The sequence below is a fragment of the Erinaceus europaeus genome, chromosome 15, assembly GCF_950295315.1.
Source record: "Erinaceus europaeus chromosome 15, mEriEur2.1, whole genome shotgun sequence".
Lineage (NCBI taxonomy): Eukaryota > Metazoa > Chordata > Mammalia > Eulipotyphla > Erinaceidae > Erinaceus > Erinaceus europaeus.
The window spans coordinates 26575959-26594837 of NC_080176.1; the positions used below are offsets into that span (position 1 = coordinate 26575959).

Genomic DNA, 18879 nt, shown 5'->3' on the forward strand with positions numbered 1-18879 from the left:
CTTCTGAGAGTCCTTCCACCACAGTCTCTACAGCCTCTACTGAGAGTTCTTCCACTGCAGTCTCCACAGCCTCCACTGAGAATCCCTCCACCAGAGTCTCTACAGCCTCTACTGAGAGTTCGTCCACTACAGTCTCCACAGCCTCCACTGAGAGTCCCTCCACTACAGTCTCTACAGCCTCTACTGAGAGTTCTTCCACAGCAGTTTCCAGAGCCTCCACTGAGAATCCCTCAACCACTGTCTCTACAGCCTCTACTGTGAGTCGTTCCACTACAGTCTCCACAGCCTCAACTGAAATTCCCTCCACCACAATCTCTATAGCCTCCACTGAGAATCCCTCCACCACAGCCTCTACAGCCTCTTCAGAGAGTACTTCCACTGCAGTCTCCACAGCCTCCACTGAGAGTCCCTCCACTACAGTCACTACAGCCTCTACTGAGAGTTCTTCCACAGCAGTTTCCACAGCCTCCACTGAGAATCCCTCCACCACTGTCTCTACAGCCTCTACTGTGAGTCGTTCCACTACAGTCTCCACAGCCTCAACTGAGATTCCCTCCACCACAGTCTCTATAGCCTCCACTGAGAACCCCTCCAACACAGCCTCTACAGCCTCTTCAGAGAGTACTTCAACTGCAGTCTCCACAGCCTCCACTGAGATTCCCTCCACCACAGTCTCTACAGCCTCTACTGAGAGTTCTTCCACTGCAGTCTCCACAGCCTCCACTGAGAGTCCCTCCACCACAGTCTCTACAGCCTCTTCTGAGAGCCCTTCCACTGCAGTCTCCACAGCCTCCACTGAGAATCCCTCCACCACAGTCTCTACAGCCTCAACTGAGAGTCCTTCCACTGCAGTCTCCACAGCCTCCACTGAGAATCTCTCCACCACAGTCTCTACCGCCTCTACTGAGAATCCTTCCACTACAGTCTCCACAGCAGCCTCCACTGAGAATCCCTCCACCACAGTCTCTACTGAGAGTCCTTCCACTACAGTCTCCACAACCTCCACTGAGAGTCCTTCCACCACAGTCCCTACAGCCTCTACTGAGAGTCCTTCCACTACAATCTCCACAGCCTCCACTGAGAGTCCCTCCACCACAGTCTCTACAGCCTCTTCTGAGAGTCCTTCCACCACAGTCTCTACAGCCTCTACTGAGAGTCCTTCCACTATAATCTCCACAGCCTCCACTGAGAATCCCTCCACCACAGTCTCTATAGCCTCTACTGAGAGTCCATCCACCACAGTCTCTACAGCCTCTACTGAGAGTTCTTTTACTACAGTCTCCATAGCCACCACTGAGAGTCCCTCCACCACAGTCTCCACAGCCTCCACTGAGAGTCCTTCCACCACAGTCCCTACAGCCTCTACTGAGAGTCCTTCCACTACAATCTCCACAGCCTCCACTGAGAATCCCTCCACTACAGTCTCTACAGCCTCTTCTGAGAGTCCTTCCACCACAGTCTCTACAGCCTCTACTGAGAGTTCTTCCACTGCAGTCTCCACAGCCTCCACTGAGAATCCCTCCACCACAGTCTCTACAGCCTCTACTGAGAGTTCGTCCACTACAGTCTCCACAGCCTCCACTGAGAGTCCCTCCACCACAGTCTCTACATCCTCTACTGAGAGTTCTTCCACGGCAGTTTCCACAGCCTCCACTGAGAATCACTCCACCACTGTCTCTACAGCCTCTACAGTGAGTCGTCCCACTACAGTCTCCACAGCCTCAACTGAGATTCCCTCCACCACAGTCTCTATAGCCTCCACTGAGAATCCCTCCAACACAGCCTCTACAGCCTCTTCAGAGAGTACTTCCACTGCAGTCTCCACAGCCTCCACTGAGAGTCCCTCCACCACAGTCTCTACAGCCTCTACTGAGAGTTCTTCCACTGCAGTCTCCACAGCCTCCACTGAGAGTCCCTCCAGTACAGTCTCTACAGCCTCTACTGAGAGTTCTTCCACAACAGTCTCCACAGCCTCCACTGAGAGTCCCTCCACCACTGTCTCTACAGCCTCTTCTGAGAGCACTTCCACTACAGTCTCCACAGCCTTCACTGAGAATCCCTCCACCACAGTCTCTACAGCTTTTACTGAGAGTTCCTCTACTACAGTCTCCACAGCCTCCACTGAGAGTCCCTCCACTACAATCTCTACGGCCACTTCTGAGAGCCCTTCCACTGCAGTCTCCACAGCTTCCACTGAGAATCCCTCCACCACAGTCTCTACAGCCTCTACTGAGAGTCCTTCCACTACAGTCTCCACAGCCTCCACTGAGAGTCCCTCCACCACAGTCTCTATAGCCTCCACTGAGAGTTCTTCCACTACAGTCTCCACAGTCTCCACTGAAAGTCCCTCCACCACAGTCTCTACAGCCTCTACTGAGAGTCCCTCCACCACAGTCTCTACAGCCTCTACTGAGTGTTCTTCCACTGTTGTCTCCACAGCCTCCACTGAGAGTCCCTCCACCACTGTCTCTACAGCCTCTTCTGAGAGCCCTTCCACTGCAGTCTCCACAGCCTCCACTGAGAATCCCTCCACCACAGTCTCTACAGCCTTAACTGAGAGTCCTTCAACTGCAGTCTCCACAGCCTCCACTGAGAGTCCCTCCACCACAGTCTCTGCAGCATCTACTGAGAGTCCTTCTACTACAGTCTCCACAGCCTCCACTGAGAATCTCTCCACCACAGTCTCTACAGCCTCTACTGAGAGTCCTTCCACTACAGTCTCCACAGCAGCCTCCACTGAGAATCCCTCCACCACAGTCTCTACTGAGAGTCCTTCCACTACAGTCTCCACAACCTCCACTGAGAATCCCTCCACCACAATCTCTACAGCCTCTACTGAGAGTCTTTCCACTACAGTCTCCACAGCCTCCACTGAATATCCCTCCACCACAGTCTCTACAGCCTCTACTGAGAGTCCTTCCACTGCAGTCTCCACAGCCTCCACTGAGAGTCCTTCCACTACAGTCTCTATAGCCTCTACTGAGAGTTCTTTCACTACAGTCTCCACAGTCTCCACTGAAAGTCCCTCCACCCCTATCTCTACAGCCTCTACTCAGAGTCCTTCCACTACAGTCTCCACAATTCCCACTGGGAGTCCCTCCACCACAGTCTCTACTGAGAATCCCTCCACCACTGTCTCTACAGCCTCTACTGAGAGTTCTTCCACTGCAGTCTCCACAGCCTCCACTGAGAGTCCCTCCACCACAATCTCTACAGCCTCTACTGAGAGTCCTTCCACTACAATCTCCACAGCCTCCACTGAGAGTCCCTCCACCACAATCTCTACAGCCTCTACTGAGAGTTCTTCCACTACAGTCTCCACAGCCTCCACTGAGAATCCCTCCACCACAGTCTCTACATCTTCTACTGAGATTCCTTCCACTACAGTCTCCACAGCCTCCACTGAGAATCCCTCCACCACAGTCTCTACAGCCTCTACTGAGAGTCCTTCCACTACAGTCTCCACAATTTCCACTGGGAGTCCCTCCACCACAGTCTCTGCAGCATCTACTGAGAGTCCTTCCACTACAGTCTCCACAGCCTCCACTGAGAATCCTTCCACCACAGTCTCTACAGCCTCTACTGAGAGTCCTTCCACTGCAGTCTCCACAGCCTCCACTGAGAGTCCTTCTACTACAGTCTCTATAGCCTCTACTGAGAGTTCTTTCACTACAGTCTCCACAGTCTCCACTGAAAGTCCCTCCACCCCTATCTCTACAGCCTCTACTCAGAGTCCTTCCACTACAGTCTCCACAATTCCCACTGGGAGTCCCTCCACCACAGTCTCTACAGCCTCTACTGAGAATCCCTCCACCACTGTCTCTACAGTCTCTACTGAGAGTTCTTCCACTGCAGTCTCCACAGCCTCCACTGAGAGTCCCTCCACCACAATCTCTACAGCCTCTACTGAGAGTCCTTCCACTACAGTCTCCACAGCCTCCACTGAGAATCCCTCCACCACAGTCTCTACAGCCTCTACTGAGAGTCCTTCCACTGCAGTCTCCACAGCCTCCACTGAGCGTCCTTCCACTACAGTCTCTATAGCCTCTACTGAGAGTTCTTTCACTACAGTCTCCACAGTCTCCACTGAAAGTCCCTCCACCCCTATCTCTACAGCCTCTACTCAGAGTCCTTCCACTACAGTCTCCACAATTCCCACTGGGAGTCCCTCCACCACAGTCTCTACAGCCTCTATTGAGAATCCCTCCACCACTGTCTCTACAGCCTCTACTGAGAGTTCTTCCACTGCAGTCTCCACAGTCTCCACTGAGAGTCCCTCCACCACAATCTCTACAGCCTCTACTGAGAGTCCTTCCACTACAATCTCCACAGCCTCCACTGAGAGTCCCTCCACCACAATCTCTACAGCCTCTACTGAGAGTTCTTCCACTACAGTCTCCACAGCCTCCACTGAGAATCCCTCCACCACAGTCTCTACATCTTCTACTGAGATTCCTTCCACTACAGTCTCCACAGCCTCCACTGAGAATCCCTCCACCACAGTCTCTACAGGCTCTACTGAGAGTCCTTCCAGTCTAGTCTCCACAGCCTCCACTGAGAGTCCTTCCACTACAGTCTCTATAGCCTCTACTGAGAGTTCTTTCACTACAGTTTCCACAGTCTCCACTGAAAGTCCCTCCACCACAGTCTCTACAGCCTCTACTGAGAGTCCTTACACTACAGTCTCCACAGCCTCCACTGAGAGTCCCTCCACCACAATCTCTACAGCCTCTACTCAGAGTTCTTCCACTACAGTCTCCACAGCCTCCACTGAGAGTCCCTTTACCACATTCTCTACAGCCTCTACTGAGAGTCCTTCCACTACAATCTCTACAGCCTCCACTGAGAATCCCTCCACCACAGTCTCTACAGCCTCTACTGAGAGTTCTTCCACTACAGTCTCCACAGCCTCCACTGAGAGTTCTTCCACCACAGTCTCTACAGCCTCTACTGAGAATCCCTCCACTACAATGTCTACAGCCTCCACTCAGAGTCCCTCCACCACAGTATCTACAGCCTCCACTGAGAATCCCTCCACCACAGCCTCTACAGCCGCTTCTGAGAGTCCTTCCACTGCAGTGTCCACAGCCTCCACTGAGAATCCCTCCACCACAGTCTCTACAGCCTCTACTGAGAGTTCTTCCACTACAGTCTCCACAGCCTCCACTGAGAGTCCCTCCACCACAGTCTCTATAGCCTCTTCTGAGAGTCCTTCCACCACAGTCTCTACAGCCTCTACTGAGAGTACTTCCACTATAATCTCCACAGCCTCCACTGAGAGTCCCTCCACCACAGTGTCTACAGCCTCTACTGAGAGTCCTTCCACTACAGTCTCCACAGCAGCCTCCACTGAGAATCCCTCCACCACAGTCTCTACTGAGAGTCCTTCCACTACAGTCTCCACAACCTCCACTGAGAATCCCTCCACCACAATCTCTACAGCCTCTACTGAGAATCTTTCCACTACAGTCTCCACAGCCTCCACTGAGAATCCCTCCACCACAATCTCTACAGCCTCTACTGAGAGTCCTTCCACTACAGTCTCCACAGCCTCTACTGAGAGTTCTTCCACTACAGTCTCCATAGCCTCCACTGAGAGTACCTCCACCACAGTCTCCACAGCCTCCACTGAGAGTCCTTCCACCACAGTCCCTACAGCCTCTACTGAGAGTCCTTCCACTACAATCTCCACAGCCTCCACTGAGAGTCCCTCCACCACAGTCTCTACAGCCTCTACTGAGAGTCCTTCCACTGCAGTCTCCACAGTGTCCACTGAGAGTCCCTCCACCCCTGTCTCTACAGCCTCTTCTGAGAGTCCTTCCACTACAGTCTCCACAGCCTCCACTGAGAATCCCTCCACCACAGTCTCTACAGCCTCCACTGAGAATCCCTCCACCACAGCCTCTACAGCCTCTTCTGAGAGTCCTCCCACTGCAGTCTCCACAGCCTCCACTGAGAGTCCCTCCACCATAGTCTCTACAGTCTTTACTGAGAGTTCTTCCACTACAGTCTCCACACCCTCCACTGAGAGTCCCTCCACTGCAGTCTCTACAGCCTCTCCTGAGAGTTCTTCCACTGCAGTCTCCACAGCCTCCACTGAGAGTCCCTCCACTACAGTCTCTATTGCCTCTTCTGAAAGCCCTTCCACTGCAGTCTCCACAGCCTCCACTGAGAATCCCTCCACCACAGTGTCTACAGCCTCTACTGAGAGTCCTTCCACTACAGTCTCCACAGCCTCCACTGAGAGTCCTTTCACTACAGTCTCTATAGCCTCTACTGAGAGTTTTTTCACTACAGTCTCCACAGTCTCCACTGAAAGTCCCTCCACCACTGTGTCTACAGCCTCTACTGAGAGTCCTTCCACTACAGTCTCCACGATTTCTGCTGGGAGTCCCTCCACCACAGTCTCTACAGCCTCTACTGAGAATCCCTCCACCACAGTCTCTACAGCCTCTACTGAGAGTCCCTCCACCACAATCTCTACAGCCTCTACTGAGAGTCCTTCCACTATAGTCTCCACAATTTCCACTGGGAGTCCCTCCACCACAGTCTCTGCAGCATCTACTGAGAGTCCTTCCACTACAGTCTCCACAGCCTCCACTGAGAATCCCTCCACCACAGTCTCTACAGGCTCTACTGAGAGTCCTTCCAGTCTAGTCTCCACAGCCTCCACTGAGAGTTCTTCCACCACAGTCTCTACAGCCTCTACTGAGAATCCCTCCACCACAGTGTCTACAGCCTCTACTCAGAGTCCCTCCACCACAGTATCTACAGCCTCCACTGAGAATCCCTCCACCACAGCCTCTACAGCCTCTTCTGAGAGTCCTTCCACTGCAGTGTCCACAGCCTCCACTGAGAATCCCTCCACCAAAGTCTCTACAGCCTCTACTGAGAGTTCTTCCACTACAGTCTCCACAGCCTCCACTGAGAGTCCCTCCACCACAGTCTCTACAGCTTCTTCTGCAAGCCCTTCCACTGCAGTCTCCACAGCCTCTACTGAGAATCCCTCCACCACAGTCTCTACAACCTCTACTGAGAGTTTTTCCACTACAGTCTCCACAGCCTCCACTGAGGGTCCCTCCTCCACAGTCTCTACAGCCTCTTCTGAGAGTCCTTCCACTGCAGTCTCCACAGTCTCCACTGAGAATCCCTCCACCACAGTCTCAGCAGCCTCTACTGAGAGTCCTTCCACTACAGTCTCCACAGCCTCCACTGAGAATCCCTCCACCACAGTCTCTACTGCCTCTACTGTGAGTCCTTCCACTACAGTCTCCACAGCCTCCACTGAGAATCCCTCCACCACAGTCTCTACAGCCTCCACTAAGAGTCCTTCCACCGCAATCTCCACTGCCTCCACTGAGAGTCCCTCCAGTCCCACCTCTACAACTGCTTCTCCTGTGACCACTACACCAAGTAAGGAAATCTTGCTTTTTTGAATTTACTTTTCTCTTTCCTTTCTCCATAATTTCTACATGTCTCCCTCTGTTATTTATTTTTTCATTTATATTTATTTTTTTATTTTCTGATACTTTTCTCACTGTAGAAACCTTTTTCCTACAGGTAGTGTGTGGTTCCCTCCTTAGTGTCTGTCTTTTTCCTTCTTTTTTTCTGCCTTTCAATCTGTCCAATTCCTTGTGTTCTGTGAACTCTCCTCTCTGGCTTTCTCATCTCTCTTGTGATTCTCCTGGTCTCTGCAGTGTGGACCATCACAGAACTGGGGGTCCTCTCTTGCAGCCTCACATCTCCTTGGAGCCTCTTTCTCCTTTGCTGCCCCCTGTCACCCCCACATAGGCCCTCTGGCTCCCTCCTCAGCTCTGGGATTGTCCTCCATATCTCTCCTTCCTCCGCCTGGCCTCTGTCTCTGAAGGTGTACCCCCTCCAGATTGCTTCTCTCAGAGGAAGCCTTCCCCAATCTCCACCACTCAGTGACAATATGGCATCACATCACTGACAGTGTCTGTCCCATGACAGGCGGGTCACTTCTAGCTCTGGTTGAGGAGGGCTACTTGTGTGCCTGAAATTCCTGTTCAGCTCAGTGAACCTCAGAGACTCTGAGGCCTGGCCTGTCTCCTCAGGGATCCCTCCTCTGGGGGCTCTGCTCCCTGCTATCTCTCCCCTGCACCCTGAGCAGCTGTGCATGGGTAGGCTGGGCTTGTCTCTTCAGGAAGGACTAGTGACTGCTGGGCCCCCCAACTGGCTTTGGCCCTTGGTCTGAACACCTTCAGTAGTGAGGGGTGGGAGGCTGAGTTAGGACTTGGGGGGTTCCCATGTGCCCAGGACCCTCAAGCTATTTCTTCCTTTCTTCCTGGATGATTTGAACCCTGGCCGCTTGCTACCTCCCCACACCTCCCAGCCTGGTGGGATAGACCAGGAGGAGGCTGAGGTGGGCCTACTCCTCAGATGGTACAGACAGACCCCTCAGGGGCCCTGGAGATGGCACAGCCGGTGAAGCACAAGCCTTGTGGGCATGAGGTCCTGAGTTTGAGCCCTTGCACCTTGCATGCCTCCTCCTCCTTTTTTTCTTCTCTCTCTTTCCTTAATAAGTAAGTCTTTAAGAAAAAAAAAAAAAAGATACAGGGGCCAGGCTGTGGTGCACCTGATTAAGCACATACATTACAGTGCACAGCGACCCAGGTCAAGCCTCTGGTCCCTACCTGCAGGGAGAAAACTTCATTAGTGGTGAAGCAGGGCTGCAGGTCTCTCTCTCTCTCTCTCTCTCTCTCTCTCTATCACCGTCTCCCTTCTCAATTTCTCTCTGTCTCTATCCAGTAAGAAATTAATTAAATTATTTTCAAAATACATAAAAATTCAATAAAACGAGTACAAACACACTTCGCAGGCTTGCCACCGGTGCCTCTCTGTTTATCACAAATCAGAGAGCTGAGCCTTGGGCGGCCCAGGTGGGTTGGCATCACTGCCCTGGGGCTGCCAGGAGCCGCTTCCTGCCTGCATCCGCTCTCCTCCCTCACCCCCCAGGTGAAGTAGGAGCTGGGACAGGTTCAGCTCACAGCTCTCCCGAGGCCTCCCAGGGCTGGCTATGAGGGTATGGGGGGTGTTCCTCCCCAGGTCAGGGTCTCTCTGGGTTCCCTCTGTCTCTGTCTCTGTGTCCATCTCCACTTCCTCTCCCCCAGCCCTGACTATCTGCCTCCCATACACACCTTCTCTCCAACAGCGGCTTTCCCTCTCCTCCTGTGGGGTCCAGCCCAACCTCCACACAGATTCTGGGACAGGTGTCTGTCCCACCCTACCTGACCCCCGGTCTCCTGAGGGTGCCAGATTAGGGGCAGGGAGATAGTTCACCTGGGACATTAGAGGCATCTGATGCTGCACATGAAGCCCTGGGTTCTGGGTTCAAGCCCTGGCACCACATGGCAGGACCATGGCTGGCACCCGAGAAGGTCTATGCATGGTCACATGGTGCTTTGACGTCTCTCAAAGAAAAAAGAAAGGAAGGAAGGAAGGAAAGAAGGAAGGATAGGAAGTTCCACTGGGGGTGGGGGCAGGAGGCTACTAGGTGGCATCCCATCCATGAGCAGGGCCGCGGGTACCACCCCCAGCATGGCCAGAAGTAGATAAGTAGGTGAAGAGGAGTTGCCAGCTGTGTCCCGTACCCAAGTGGGTCTGCTTCCTTTTAGTCGTCTGTCTCAATGGAGGCCAGCTGGAGGGAAACACCTGCCAGTGCCCCCAGGGCTACAAAGGGGACCGGTGCCAGTACCTGGTGGCAGGGCCATCCTGCCAGAATGGAGGCTCCTGGGACGGGATCAAGTGTGTGTGCACCAGCCACTTCTTCGGGCGATGGTGCGAGGAGGTGGTCCAGAACATCGAGCTGGGTGAGCACCCCATCTTGCCCCCCCATTCCCCCCATCACACCACACCGCCTACCCCCTCTGGTGACAAAAACAGCTGGATGGAGCAGAAATGGAGGCTGGGGACAAAGGCTAGTGCAGCCCTAGAATTCAGTGTGGGACACGGGCAGAAAAGTTAGCAGGATGGGGGCCGGGTGGTGGCACACCTGGTTAAGCACACATGTTATAAGGTGCAAGGACTTGGGTTTGAGCCCCTGGTCCCCACCTGCAGGGGGAAAACTTTTCAAGTGGTAAAGCAGGTCTGCTGGTGTCTCTCTGCCTCTCTTCAACTCCCCTTTCCCTCTCAATTTCTGGCTGTTTCTATCTGATAAGTAAAATAAAGATAATTATATATAGAGAGAGAAAGTAGGCAGGAAATAGTTTCAACATGGGGCTGGAGAGAGACAGAGCATAAGACTTGCACAAGCGAGGTCCTGGGTTTGAACTCTGGATATATATATATATATATATGACAAAATGGGACTTAGGAGACAACACAGTGGTTCTCTCCTCTTGTCTGAGGCTCTGGGATCCCAGGTTCAATCCCCAGCACCACCATCAGCCAGAGCTGAGCAGGGCTCTGATAAAGGGGAGGAGGGTGGAAGAAGAAGTAGAGGAGGAGGAGGAGGAGGAGGAGGATCCCGGAAGAAAAAAGGAAAGAGAAATGCACTGGTATTAGGTGGGTGGACAAGTAGGCATTAACAAGGTGTATAGAACTTTCTAGAAGGAGCTAAGACCCTGGGTGTCATGGAGTCCACTTCAAAGCCAAGAGGAAGACACATCCCAGTCCCACCCTCCACTCCTAGTGGGGTTGCAGGAGGTGGGGTTGTCCTCAGTAACAGCCACTGCCCCTCCCCCAGAACACCCACCAGAAACGATCAGTGCCAGTGTGGAGGTGAGTGTGACGGTGCAGAACAAGCAGTTCTCCGATGACCTCAGAAACCATTCTTCTCAGGCATTCAAGGAATTCCAGAAGAAATTCACGGATCAGGTGAGCCAGGGAGAGAGCAGGTTCCCACGCGGCTCGGGAGGGGGCACAGGGGATAGGGTGCTGGACTCTCAAACCTGAGGTCCTGAGTTTGATCCCAGGTATCACCTGTACCAAAGAGAAACTCTCCTCTTTCTCTCTGTCTCTGTCTCTCTGTCTGTCTTTCTCTCTTCCTCTCTCTTCACTCTCTTCCTTTCTCTTCTCTCTCTTCCTCTCTCTCTCTCTTTTTCTCTCTTATTCTCTCTCTTCCTCTCTCTCTCTCCCTTACACACACACACACACACACACACACACACTCACACACACCCCAAAGAAAGGAAGGAAAGAAGGCATTTCCAGAGAGGAAGGAACAGTGCAAGTCAGGTCCCCCCACACACACACCAGAGGCCGCTGGGAAGCCCAGGATGAACTTGGCCTTTGAGAAGGGACCTTGGATGACAGCCAGCTGGGCCCTGGCACAGGGGGTACAGCCTTCTGGTCGGGACCCCCCAAATCACATAACACCCCACTCACTCTGGTCTTTTCTTTCAGATGGACCAACTTTACAAGGGCATCAAAGAGTACAAGGGAGTAAAAATCCTAAGTCTGACGTGAGTAGCCGGGGTCTCTGGGAAGGGGTCTCTGGGAAGGGAGTGTCCATGGCCATCTGGTGGGTGATCCTGGCTGGGTCACCTGCATCTGTCCTGAGAAGACCCCAGACGGGCGGCTTCCACCACATAATGCTCTTCTCATGCTCTGGAGGTCAGGAGTTCGGGGTCTGAGCTCTGCCGCTGAGTGCTCTGTCTGGCCAGGCTCGTCGCCAAATTTAGAGCCCCATAGGGTGGTGCAGTGGGTTAGATGCTGGGCTCTCGGTAGGAGGCCTGAGTTCTAGTTCTATCCCCACCATCACATGTCCCCGAGTGAGGCTCTGGTTCTCCCTTTCTCTCTGGCTCCCTGCTGCTCATTAATAAGTAAAATAAACCAGGAAAAAAAAAGTAAATGAATATGGTAGTCCAGGAAGCGGTTCAGTGGATAAAGCACTGGACTCTCAAGCATGAGGTCCTGAGTTCAATCCCCGGCAACACATGTACCAGAATGATGCCTGGCTCTTTCTCTCTCTCTCCGATATCCTTCTTCATGAATAAATAAATAAAATCGTAGAAAACAAAAACAACAGAAGACGCATGTCCCTGGAGCAGAGTGGAGTGAAGCCCCAGCCTGGCAGACAGATGCCAGCTACAACCTGGGCTGGGAGGCTGTAGGCTCTGCCCACCCCAGGGCGGGGGGTGTCTGAGCAGAGGGTGTCCCCTGTCTCCTCAGCCAGGGCAGCGTGGTGGTGGAGCACGAGATCATCCTGGAGACCAGCTTCACGACCAACTACAAGGACGTCCTGCAGAACGTCACGCAGGAGGTGACACAAAAGATCTTGAATGAGACCAACGAAGGAAATGGGAGCTGCACAGGTGAGCCCCCGCCCGCAGCCCCCACCCCACCCAAAGCCTGGCCACCCCTGGGTGGGGCGTGGAGGCAGAGCAGTAGCGAAGCCCCGGGGGCCCGGGGGGCGGTGTGGGGACCCTAGTAAGGGTGTGGGTAGCAGGAAGGTGGGGGCCCAGCTTGGCACCCGATGACATGGGGACAGCTGTGTGGAAAAGAAAAGCGAGCTCACCAGGACAGGGCCCAGGCCACACGGCACTTCCTCCCTTCTAGAAAGTTCCATGTTAGTTCATTCTGGTTTAGGGCTGGCACAACCCCACCTCTCCCAGCAAATGGTTTTTCCTCTTCTGATTTTCTCTCTTTCTTTTTATAAATTTTTTTTTATTTTAAATATTTATTGTTTTGTTTGGGATTTATTTTTATTTATTTTCTCTTTTGTTGCCCTTGTTTTTTATTGTTGTTGTAATTATTATTTTTGTTGTTATTGATGTCGTCATTGTTAGATAGTACAGAGAGAAATGGAGAGAGGAGGGGAAGATAGAGAGGGGGAGAGAAAGATAAACACCTGCAGACCTTCTTCACCGTTTGTGAAATGACCCCACCCCTGCAGGTGGGAAGCCAGGGGCTCAAACTGGGATCCTTTCAGCGGTCCTTGGGCTTCACACCATGTGCGCTTAAACTGCTGCACTACTGCCCGACTCTCTTGTTTTGGATATATATATATATATATATATATATATATATATATATATTTTCCTTTTGTTGCCCTTGTTTTTTTATTGTTTGTAGTTATTATTGTTATTGATGTTGTCATTGTTAGGACAGAGAGAAATCGAGAGAGATGGGGAAGACAGAGAGAGGGAGAGAAAGATAGACACCTGCAGACCTGCTTCACCGCCTGTGAAGTAACTCCCTTTAGTTGGGGAGCTGGGGGCTCAAACTGGGATCCTTACGCTGGTCCTTGCGCTTCGTGCCACGTGCGCTTAACCTGCTGTGCTACTGCCCAACTCCCTTAAATATTTTATTTATTTCTGAGAAAGATAAGAGAGAGAGAAAGAACCAGACATCACTCTGGTACATGTGCTGCTAGGGACTGAACTCAGGACCTCATGCTTGAGAGTCCAGTGCTTTATCCATTGTGCCACCTCCTGGAACATTTAATTTCCTGTTTTATTTTATTTCATTTTATTATTTTATTTACTACTGGATAGAGACAGAGAGGAATTGAGAGGGGAGGGGAGAGAGGGAGGGAGAGAGACACCTGCAGCCCTGCTTCACCACTTGTGAAGCTTCCTTCCTGCTGGTGGGGACCAGGGGCTTGAACCTAGGTCTTTGTCACTAGAAGTCCAATGCGCTATCCATTGTGCCAGAGTGCCACCTTGAACCTGGGTCTCTGCACACTATAATATGTGTGCTTAGCCAGGTACCCCCCCAGAGGTCATTTTTTCTTGCTTGTTGCCACCAAGATTATCGCTGGGGCTCAGTGTCTGCACAGTGAATCCACTTCTTCCAAGGCCTATATTCCCCCTTCCAACACACCTCTTTTTTTCCCTTTAGTTTTTTGGCCAGAGACAGAGAGAACTTGAGAGAAGAGGGGGAGCTAGAGAGACAGAGAGACACCTGCAGCCCTGCTTCACCATTTGAGAAGCTCCCCCCACCCCTGTAGCCCTGTAGGTGGTGCCCAGAGCTTGAACTCTGGTCCTTGTGCATGCACAGCCCCCTGCAGTGGTCTTAATGACTTGATGGCAGCAGGGACACACACACACACACACACACACAGACACACAGGCACACGGACGCACAGGTGCTGACGGGCTCTCTGTGTCTTCAGGAGGGAGACTGTGCTTCAGGCCGAACGCCACCACGGTGGAGAAGAACATCACACTGACCTACGACCCTGAAAGTAGGTGACCCGAGGGAGGGCCGGGGCCAGGGCGGCAGGGGACACACACCCAGACACCCCTCACCATGCCCCCCATCCCGCAGGGGAGTGCGAGCAGAAGGCAGGGGAGCAGCTGGCCAGGTTCTTCTTCGTGGAGTACCAGGCCAGCCGGCCCTACTGCATCAGCAGGTGTTCATCCGGGTTCAGCAGCTCTTTGAACTGTAACTACGGCAAATGCCAACTGGACCTGGCCCTCGGCCCCCGATGCTAGTGAGTCACCCTGCCCCGCCCCTGCCCCTGCTCTTGGGACCCCCTCCAAGGGAGCACTCGGCCGTCCCTGCTGGGGAGACTGGGGTACGAGGTGGCCCAGCTACACAGGAAAGCCGGGTGGAGGTGAGTGGAGAGGAGGAGGGGGTAGAGGGAGGACAGGGACCAGTCGCTGTGCTCGCACCCTGGGCCAGGGCCTCCCCCCAGTGCAGAGGCCCGAGTGGCTGGCTCCCTGGAAGAGGAGGAGAGGATAAGGGCTTAGACAGGGTGGAGTGGGGGCAGGCAGTGGTGCACCGAAGGTGAGCACACATGTTACTGTGCCCAAGGACTCGGGTTCAAGCCTCCGCTCCCCAGCTGCAGGGGAGGGGATACTCTATGACTGGTATAGCAGGGCTGCAGGTGTCTCTCTGTCTCCCTCTCTATTTCTGCCTCCCCTCTCAATTTCTCTCTGTCCCGTCAAGCAAAATAGAAAGAAAATCAAAAAAGGAAGGGAGGAAAGAAAGAAAGAGTGGCTGCCGGGAGCTGTGGATTTGCTTGTGCCAGCGCTAAGCCCCAGTGGTAACCCTGGTGGCAAAGAAAGAAAGAGAGAGAGAAAGAAAGAAAGAAAGAGCGTGGGAGGGAGGGGAAAAGAGAAAGGAAGGAAGGAAGGGGACAGAAAGGGAAAAAAAGAGAAAACAGTAGCTGGGTGGTGGCACACCTGGTTGAGCGCACATTACAATGATGTGCAAGGACCAGGGTTCGAGCTCCTGGTCTCCACCTGCAGGGGGAAAGCTTTGCTGCAGGTGTCTCTCTGTCTCTCTTCCTCTCTATCTCACCCACTCCCTCTCAATTTCTAACTGTCTCTATCCAATAAATAAATAAATATAATGTAAAAAAAAAGAACTTTAAAGAGACAGAGAGCGAGAAACAGTGCTGTGTGTGCTATGGATGGGGTGAGGTTTGCCCTGGGGTTGTTCCACAGGCAGGGAAGGTCCTGGGGCTGTGGGTCTGGGGGCATCAGCCGGCCCTGACCTGGGGGTGCCTTCTCCTCCCTCCCCCCCTTCTCGGCCCCCCAGCTGCCTGACCACGGACACACACTGGTACAGCGGGGCAATGTGTGAGCACGGCACGCAGAAGAGCCTGGTGTATGGCCTGGTAGGGGCGGCAGGTGTGGCCGTGCTGGTCCTGCTGGTGGCCCTGGGCACCTTCGCACTGCTGTCCAGGAGAAGAGTACAGAGGTGAGCCCTCCCCCCCACACACAGCCCCAGGCCTCTCCCTCAGCTGTCCCCAGCCCCTCAGGGCTCACCCACTCTATGCCCACAGGCAGGCGGCCCGGGAGAGCCGGATGAACCAGTGGCAGGAGGAGGAGGGCAGGTCGGCCACTGGGTCTTTCCAGAATGCTGGCTTTGATGCCTCTGAAGGTATAGGCATCCTCCGGGGGGGTGGGCGGGAGACCCCAGGGCTTGTGGGAGCGAAGGGGGAGGCATTTCTGTCTCTGAGTTCCAAGTCCGTGGGCCCCTCCCACCAGCGCACGTGTGAGGGGCAGGAACTGTGAATGGTCTCCCAGACCCTGGGCCTGGCTGGGGCTGCCCAGCTGGTGGGTGTGAGTCTCTGAGAACCCACAGTGCTCATGGGGGGGGGGTGTCATCAGAGGCAGAGGCTGTGGCTGCTGCCAGGCCAGGAGTCCCTGTTATTGCTTCCAGAAAGTGGGTCTTACAATTGTATGGGGGGTGGAAAAAAGGAATGGATTTGGTTGTCAAAAAAGTCATGATGTATTTTTCTGTGTTTTGCCAAAAAAAAAAAAAAGTGTCATGACTTTCTCCACAACCCAATAGAAATTGGGTCTTTTGAATTCCAAAACAGGGAGGGTCAGTCCCCAGCACCACTGTAAGCTAGAACTCACCGGTGCTTTGATCTCTTTCTCTGTAGCTCTCTCATTAAAATAAAATAACTAACATTTAAAAAAAATAAGAGAGAAAGAAAAGTTCTCCATTGAGTCCCCACTGGCAGGGGAAACTTCATGAGCTGTGAAGCGGTGCTGCAGATGTCTCACTTTCTCCCTCACCTCCTCCTCTCAGCCTCTCCCTGTCTCTGTCCAGAGAGACAAACAGCTACTAAAACCGAGAAACTTCACAGGAGGGAAACACATCAGCTCCCAAAGAGACGAGAGGGAAACAGAAGAAAAGGGGAGAAGTAGGCTCCTTCCCCCGCTTTGCCTCTGTCTCATTTTCAAATGTGATTTTTTTTCTTTTAAGATGTATTTCTTCATTTATGATAGAGAAAGAGAGAGAAGCAGAGCCTCACTGTGGCCCTTGTGATGCTGGAGGTCAGAGTGGGGAACCTCGCGCCCAAGAGTCCAGGGCTTTACCCACTGCACCACCCCATCCCCACCCCCTGGCTGCACAGACGTGACTCTGTGTCCCCCCAAGACCCACTTTCCAGGGTCTGCTGGTGGGGGTCTCTGACCATGGACACAGCAGTTTTCTGACTGCCAGGGGGCCAGGTGCCCCTTGTCTCCACTGTCAGGGAGTGGGGGGGAGCCTCCCTGACCCCCGCCTTGTGGCCCTCCCTCCCTGCAGACCAGGAGAACTACATCCCCATGGACTCCATCTACAGTACCTTTCAGCCCTCCCTGGGCAACATCAGCTCCACCTCTCTGGTAAGGAACAAGGACCACAATGCCTGGGTGGGCTCCCCCACTCCCTGCTCCCCACTTCCTGTGCTTCCATCCCCATCCCGGGGGACCAACAAAACGGGGTGGGGAGGCACAGGCTAGCAGGCAGAATCTGTACTCACTCCTCTAAAAGCCAAACAGCAATGCAGCAGTACACACCTCCCCTCAAGCACGCATGTCCTGTCTACCACATCACCGTGTTTTTCTAGAGAGACATTAGGGGTGAATATACTTATCATTATCATGACACATGCACTCATCATGTTCCGCTGAACCACAAAAAAAGTTCTGCTGAACCATCCTGAAGTCAGTCGTGAAAGCCATGGCTGGCACGTGGTCAACCTTATTTTAATGAATTTGATTGTATCATTTGATTTTGAGAGACTGAGAAAGGCCAGAGAGCATGTGTGAGCTCAGCCAGGTGCGCCAACACCCGGCCCTTCAGAGCCTTTGCCGAGAACCCCGGGGAGAGCCTGGGTGTCTGAGAGGGCTCCCTTGCCAGGAGACTGCAGCCCCCCTGGAGAAAGAGTGGGGCTGGGGGGGGGGGGCACAGTAGCTTGGCGCTGGCTTCCTGGAGTGAGCTAAGCATGCACGTCCCAGGCTCCCAGTTGTGCCCCCAAGTCCCAGCCTCCCCAGGGGCCCAGCCATCACCACCTTCTGTCTCTCTGTCCAGATCAAGATCCGGAGGCCCCAACTGAAGTCTCAGCCGCAGACGTGACCCTGTAAGGGGCAGATGGTCACCCCCGTGGGGGGTGGTGGTGGTGGAAGAGAAGCCCCGAGCCCAACTGAGCTTGGCGGAAGCTTCCCCCGCTAGAACATTCCTCTGGGTTCTGAAGAGAAACAGTGCGTGTGGGTGGCAGTCACCAGTCACGGAGAAGGAAGAGAGACTCCCAGACCTGCCGCAGCCGCAGCCGCAGCCGCTGGACAGGCCCTCAGGGCGTGGCTCTTCTGGAAGGTTCTTCCTCCCCTGCGGTGGTTCAGCACTCGGGACAGCTTCCCAAAGCCTCACACACGTGGCCTTTCTTGTGTGTGCGGAAGGCTGATTATTTCACAGCCTTATCTGCATCCACAGGTTCTGGTTTGTTGCTGTTATTGTTGTTGGTTGCTAATTAGCTCAGAAATAAAAGCAGTTTTGTACGTTTTTCATGATCCCCAGCCCAGGAAGGATGCTCTTACAGGGAACTGGCAGGCTCCAGAGAACCGGAATGGGGGGTGCGGGCGAGGGGACTTCCTAGGGGGCAGAGGGTAGGGGTTCCCCTCCTTCTGGGAGACAAGTAGTTTGTCCTTGAGGAAACAGGCCTGAGTTCCCCTGCAGGGCTGGGGGGCGGGGGGGGCGGGGAGACTGCGACCAGGGCTGGGAAGGGCAGATACAGCTACAACCCCGGGGGAGGAGAGAAGGCGGAGACAGCTATGACCCCCGGGGAGGGAAGGGCGGAGACAGCTGCGACTCTGGGGGGCGATACAGCTGCGACGGGGGAGGAATACAGCTGCGACCGTTTGGGGGAGGGGGTACAGCTGTGTTTGACCCTTGAGGCTCGGCCCTGCCTTCTGCCGAGTCAGGACTGGGCTGAGCTGAGGCCCCCTCCCACGTCGCCGCCAGGGTGATCCCCCACCCCCACCCCAGATGTCCTGGGTCCTGCTACCTGGCCCAGCGTTCATTTTGCTCAGGCTGGAGGCCTCTCGCTCAGTGTCCCCGGATCCCACCTTCTCCTGAGAGAGCTCTTGGGGATCTGCTGCCCCCTCGTGGACACTTTAGAGCACATGCAGGCGCCGTCCTGCACGGAGTCAGTGCCTCCCCTGGCTGTGGCTTCTAGAACCTTCTGCCTTGGCC

General features: G+C 53.9%; 1 protein-coding gene across 1 annotated transcript; it reads left to right on the forward strand.

Moving 5' to 3' along the window:
• Positions 1–1283: 1283 nt before the first annotated feature.
• LOC103108977 (mucin-17) lies at positions 1284–18197 on the forward strand (the record flags this gene model as incomplete). The annotated part of the gene is made up of 13 exons (XM_060172322.1): positions 1284–1803; positions 4297–4512; positions 7198–7413; positions 9636–9830; positions 10706–10836; positions 11365–11423; positions 12133–12275; positions 14078–14149; positions 14233–14398; positions 15451–15612; positions 15698–15795; positions 16954–17033; positions 17722–18197. Coding segments are annotated over 13 exons (2103 nt in total), but the record flags the coding sequence as incomplete, so codon positions are not given.
• Positions 18198–18879: the final 682 nt, after the last annotated feature.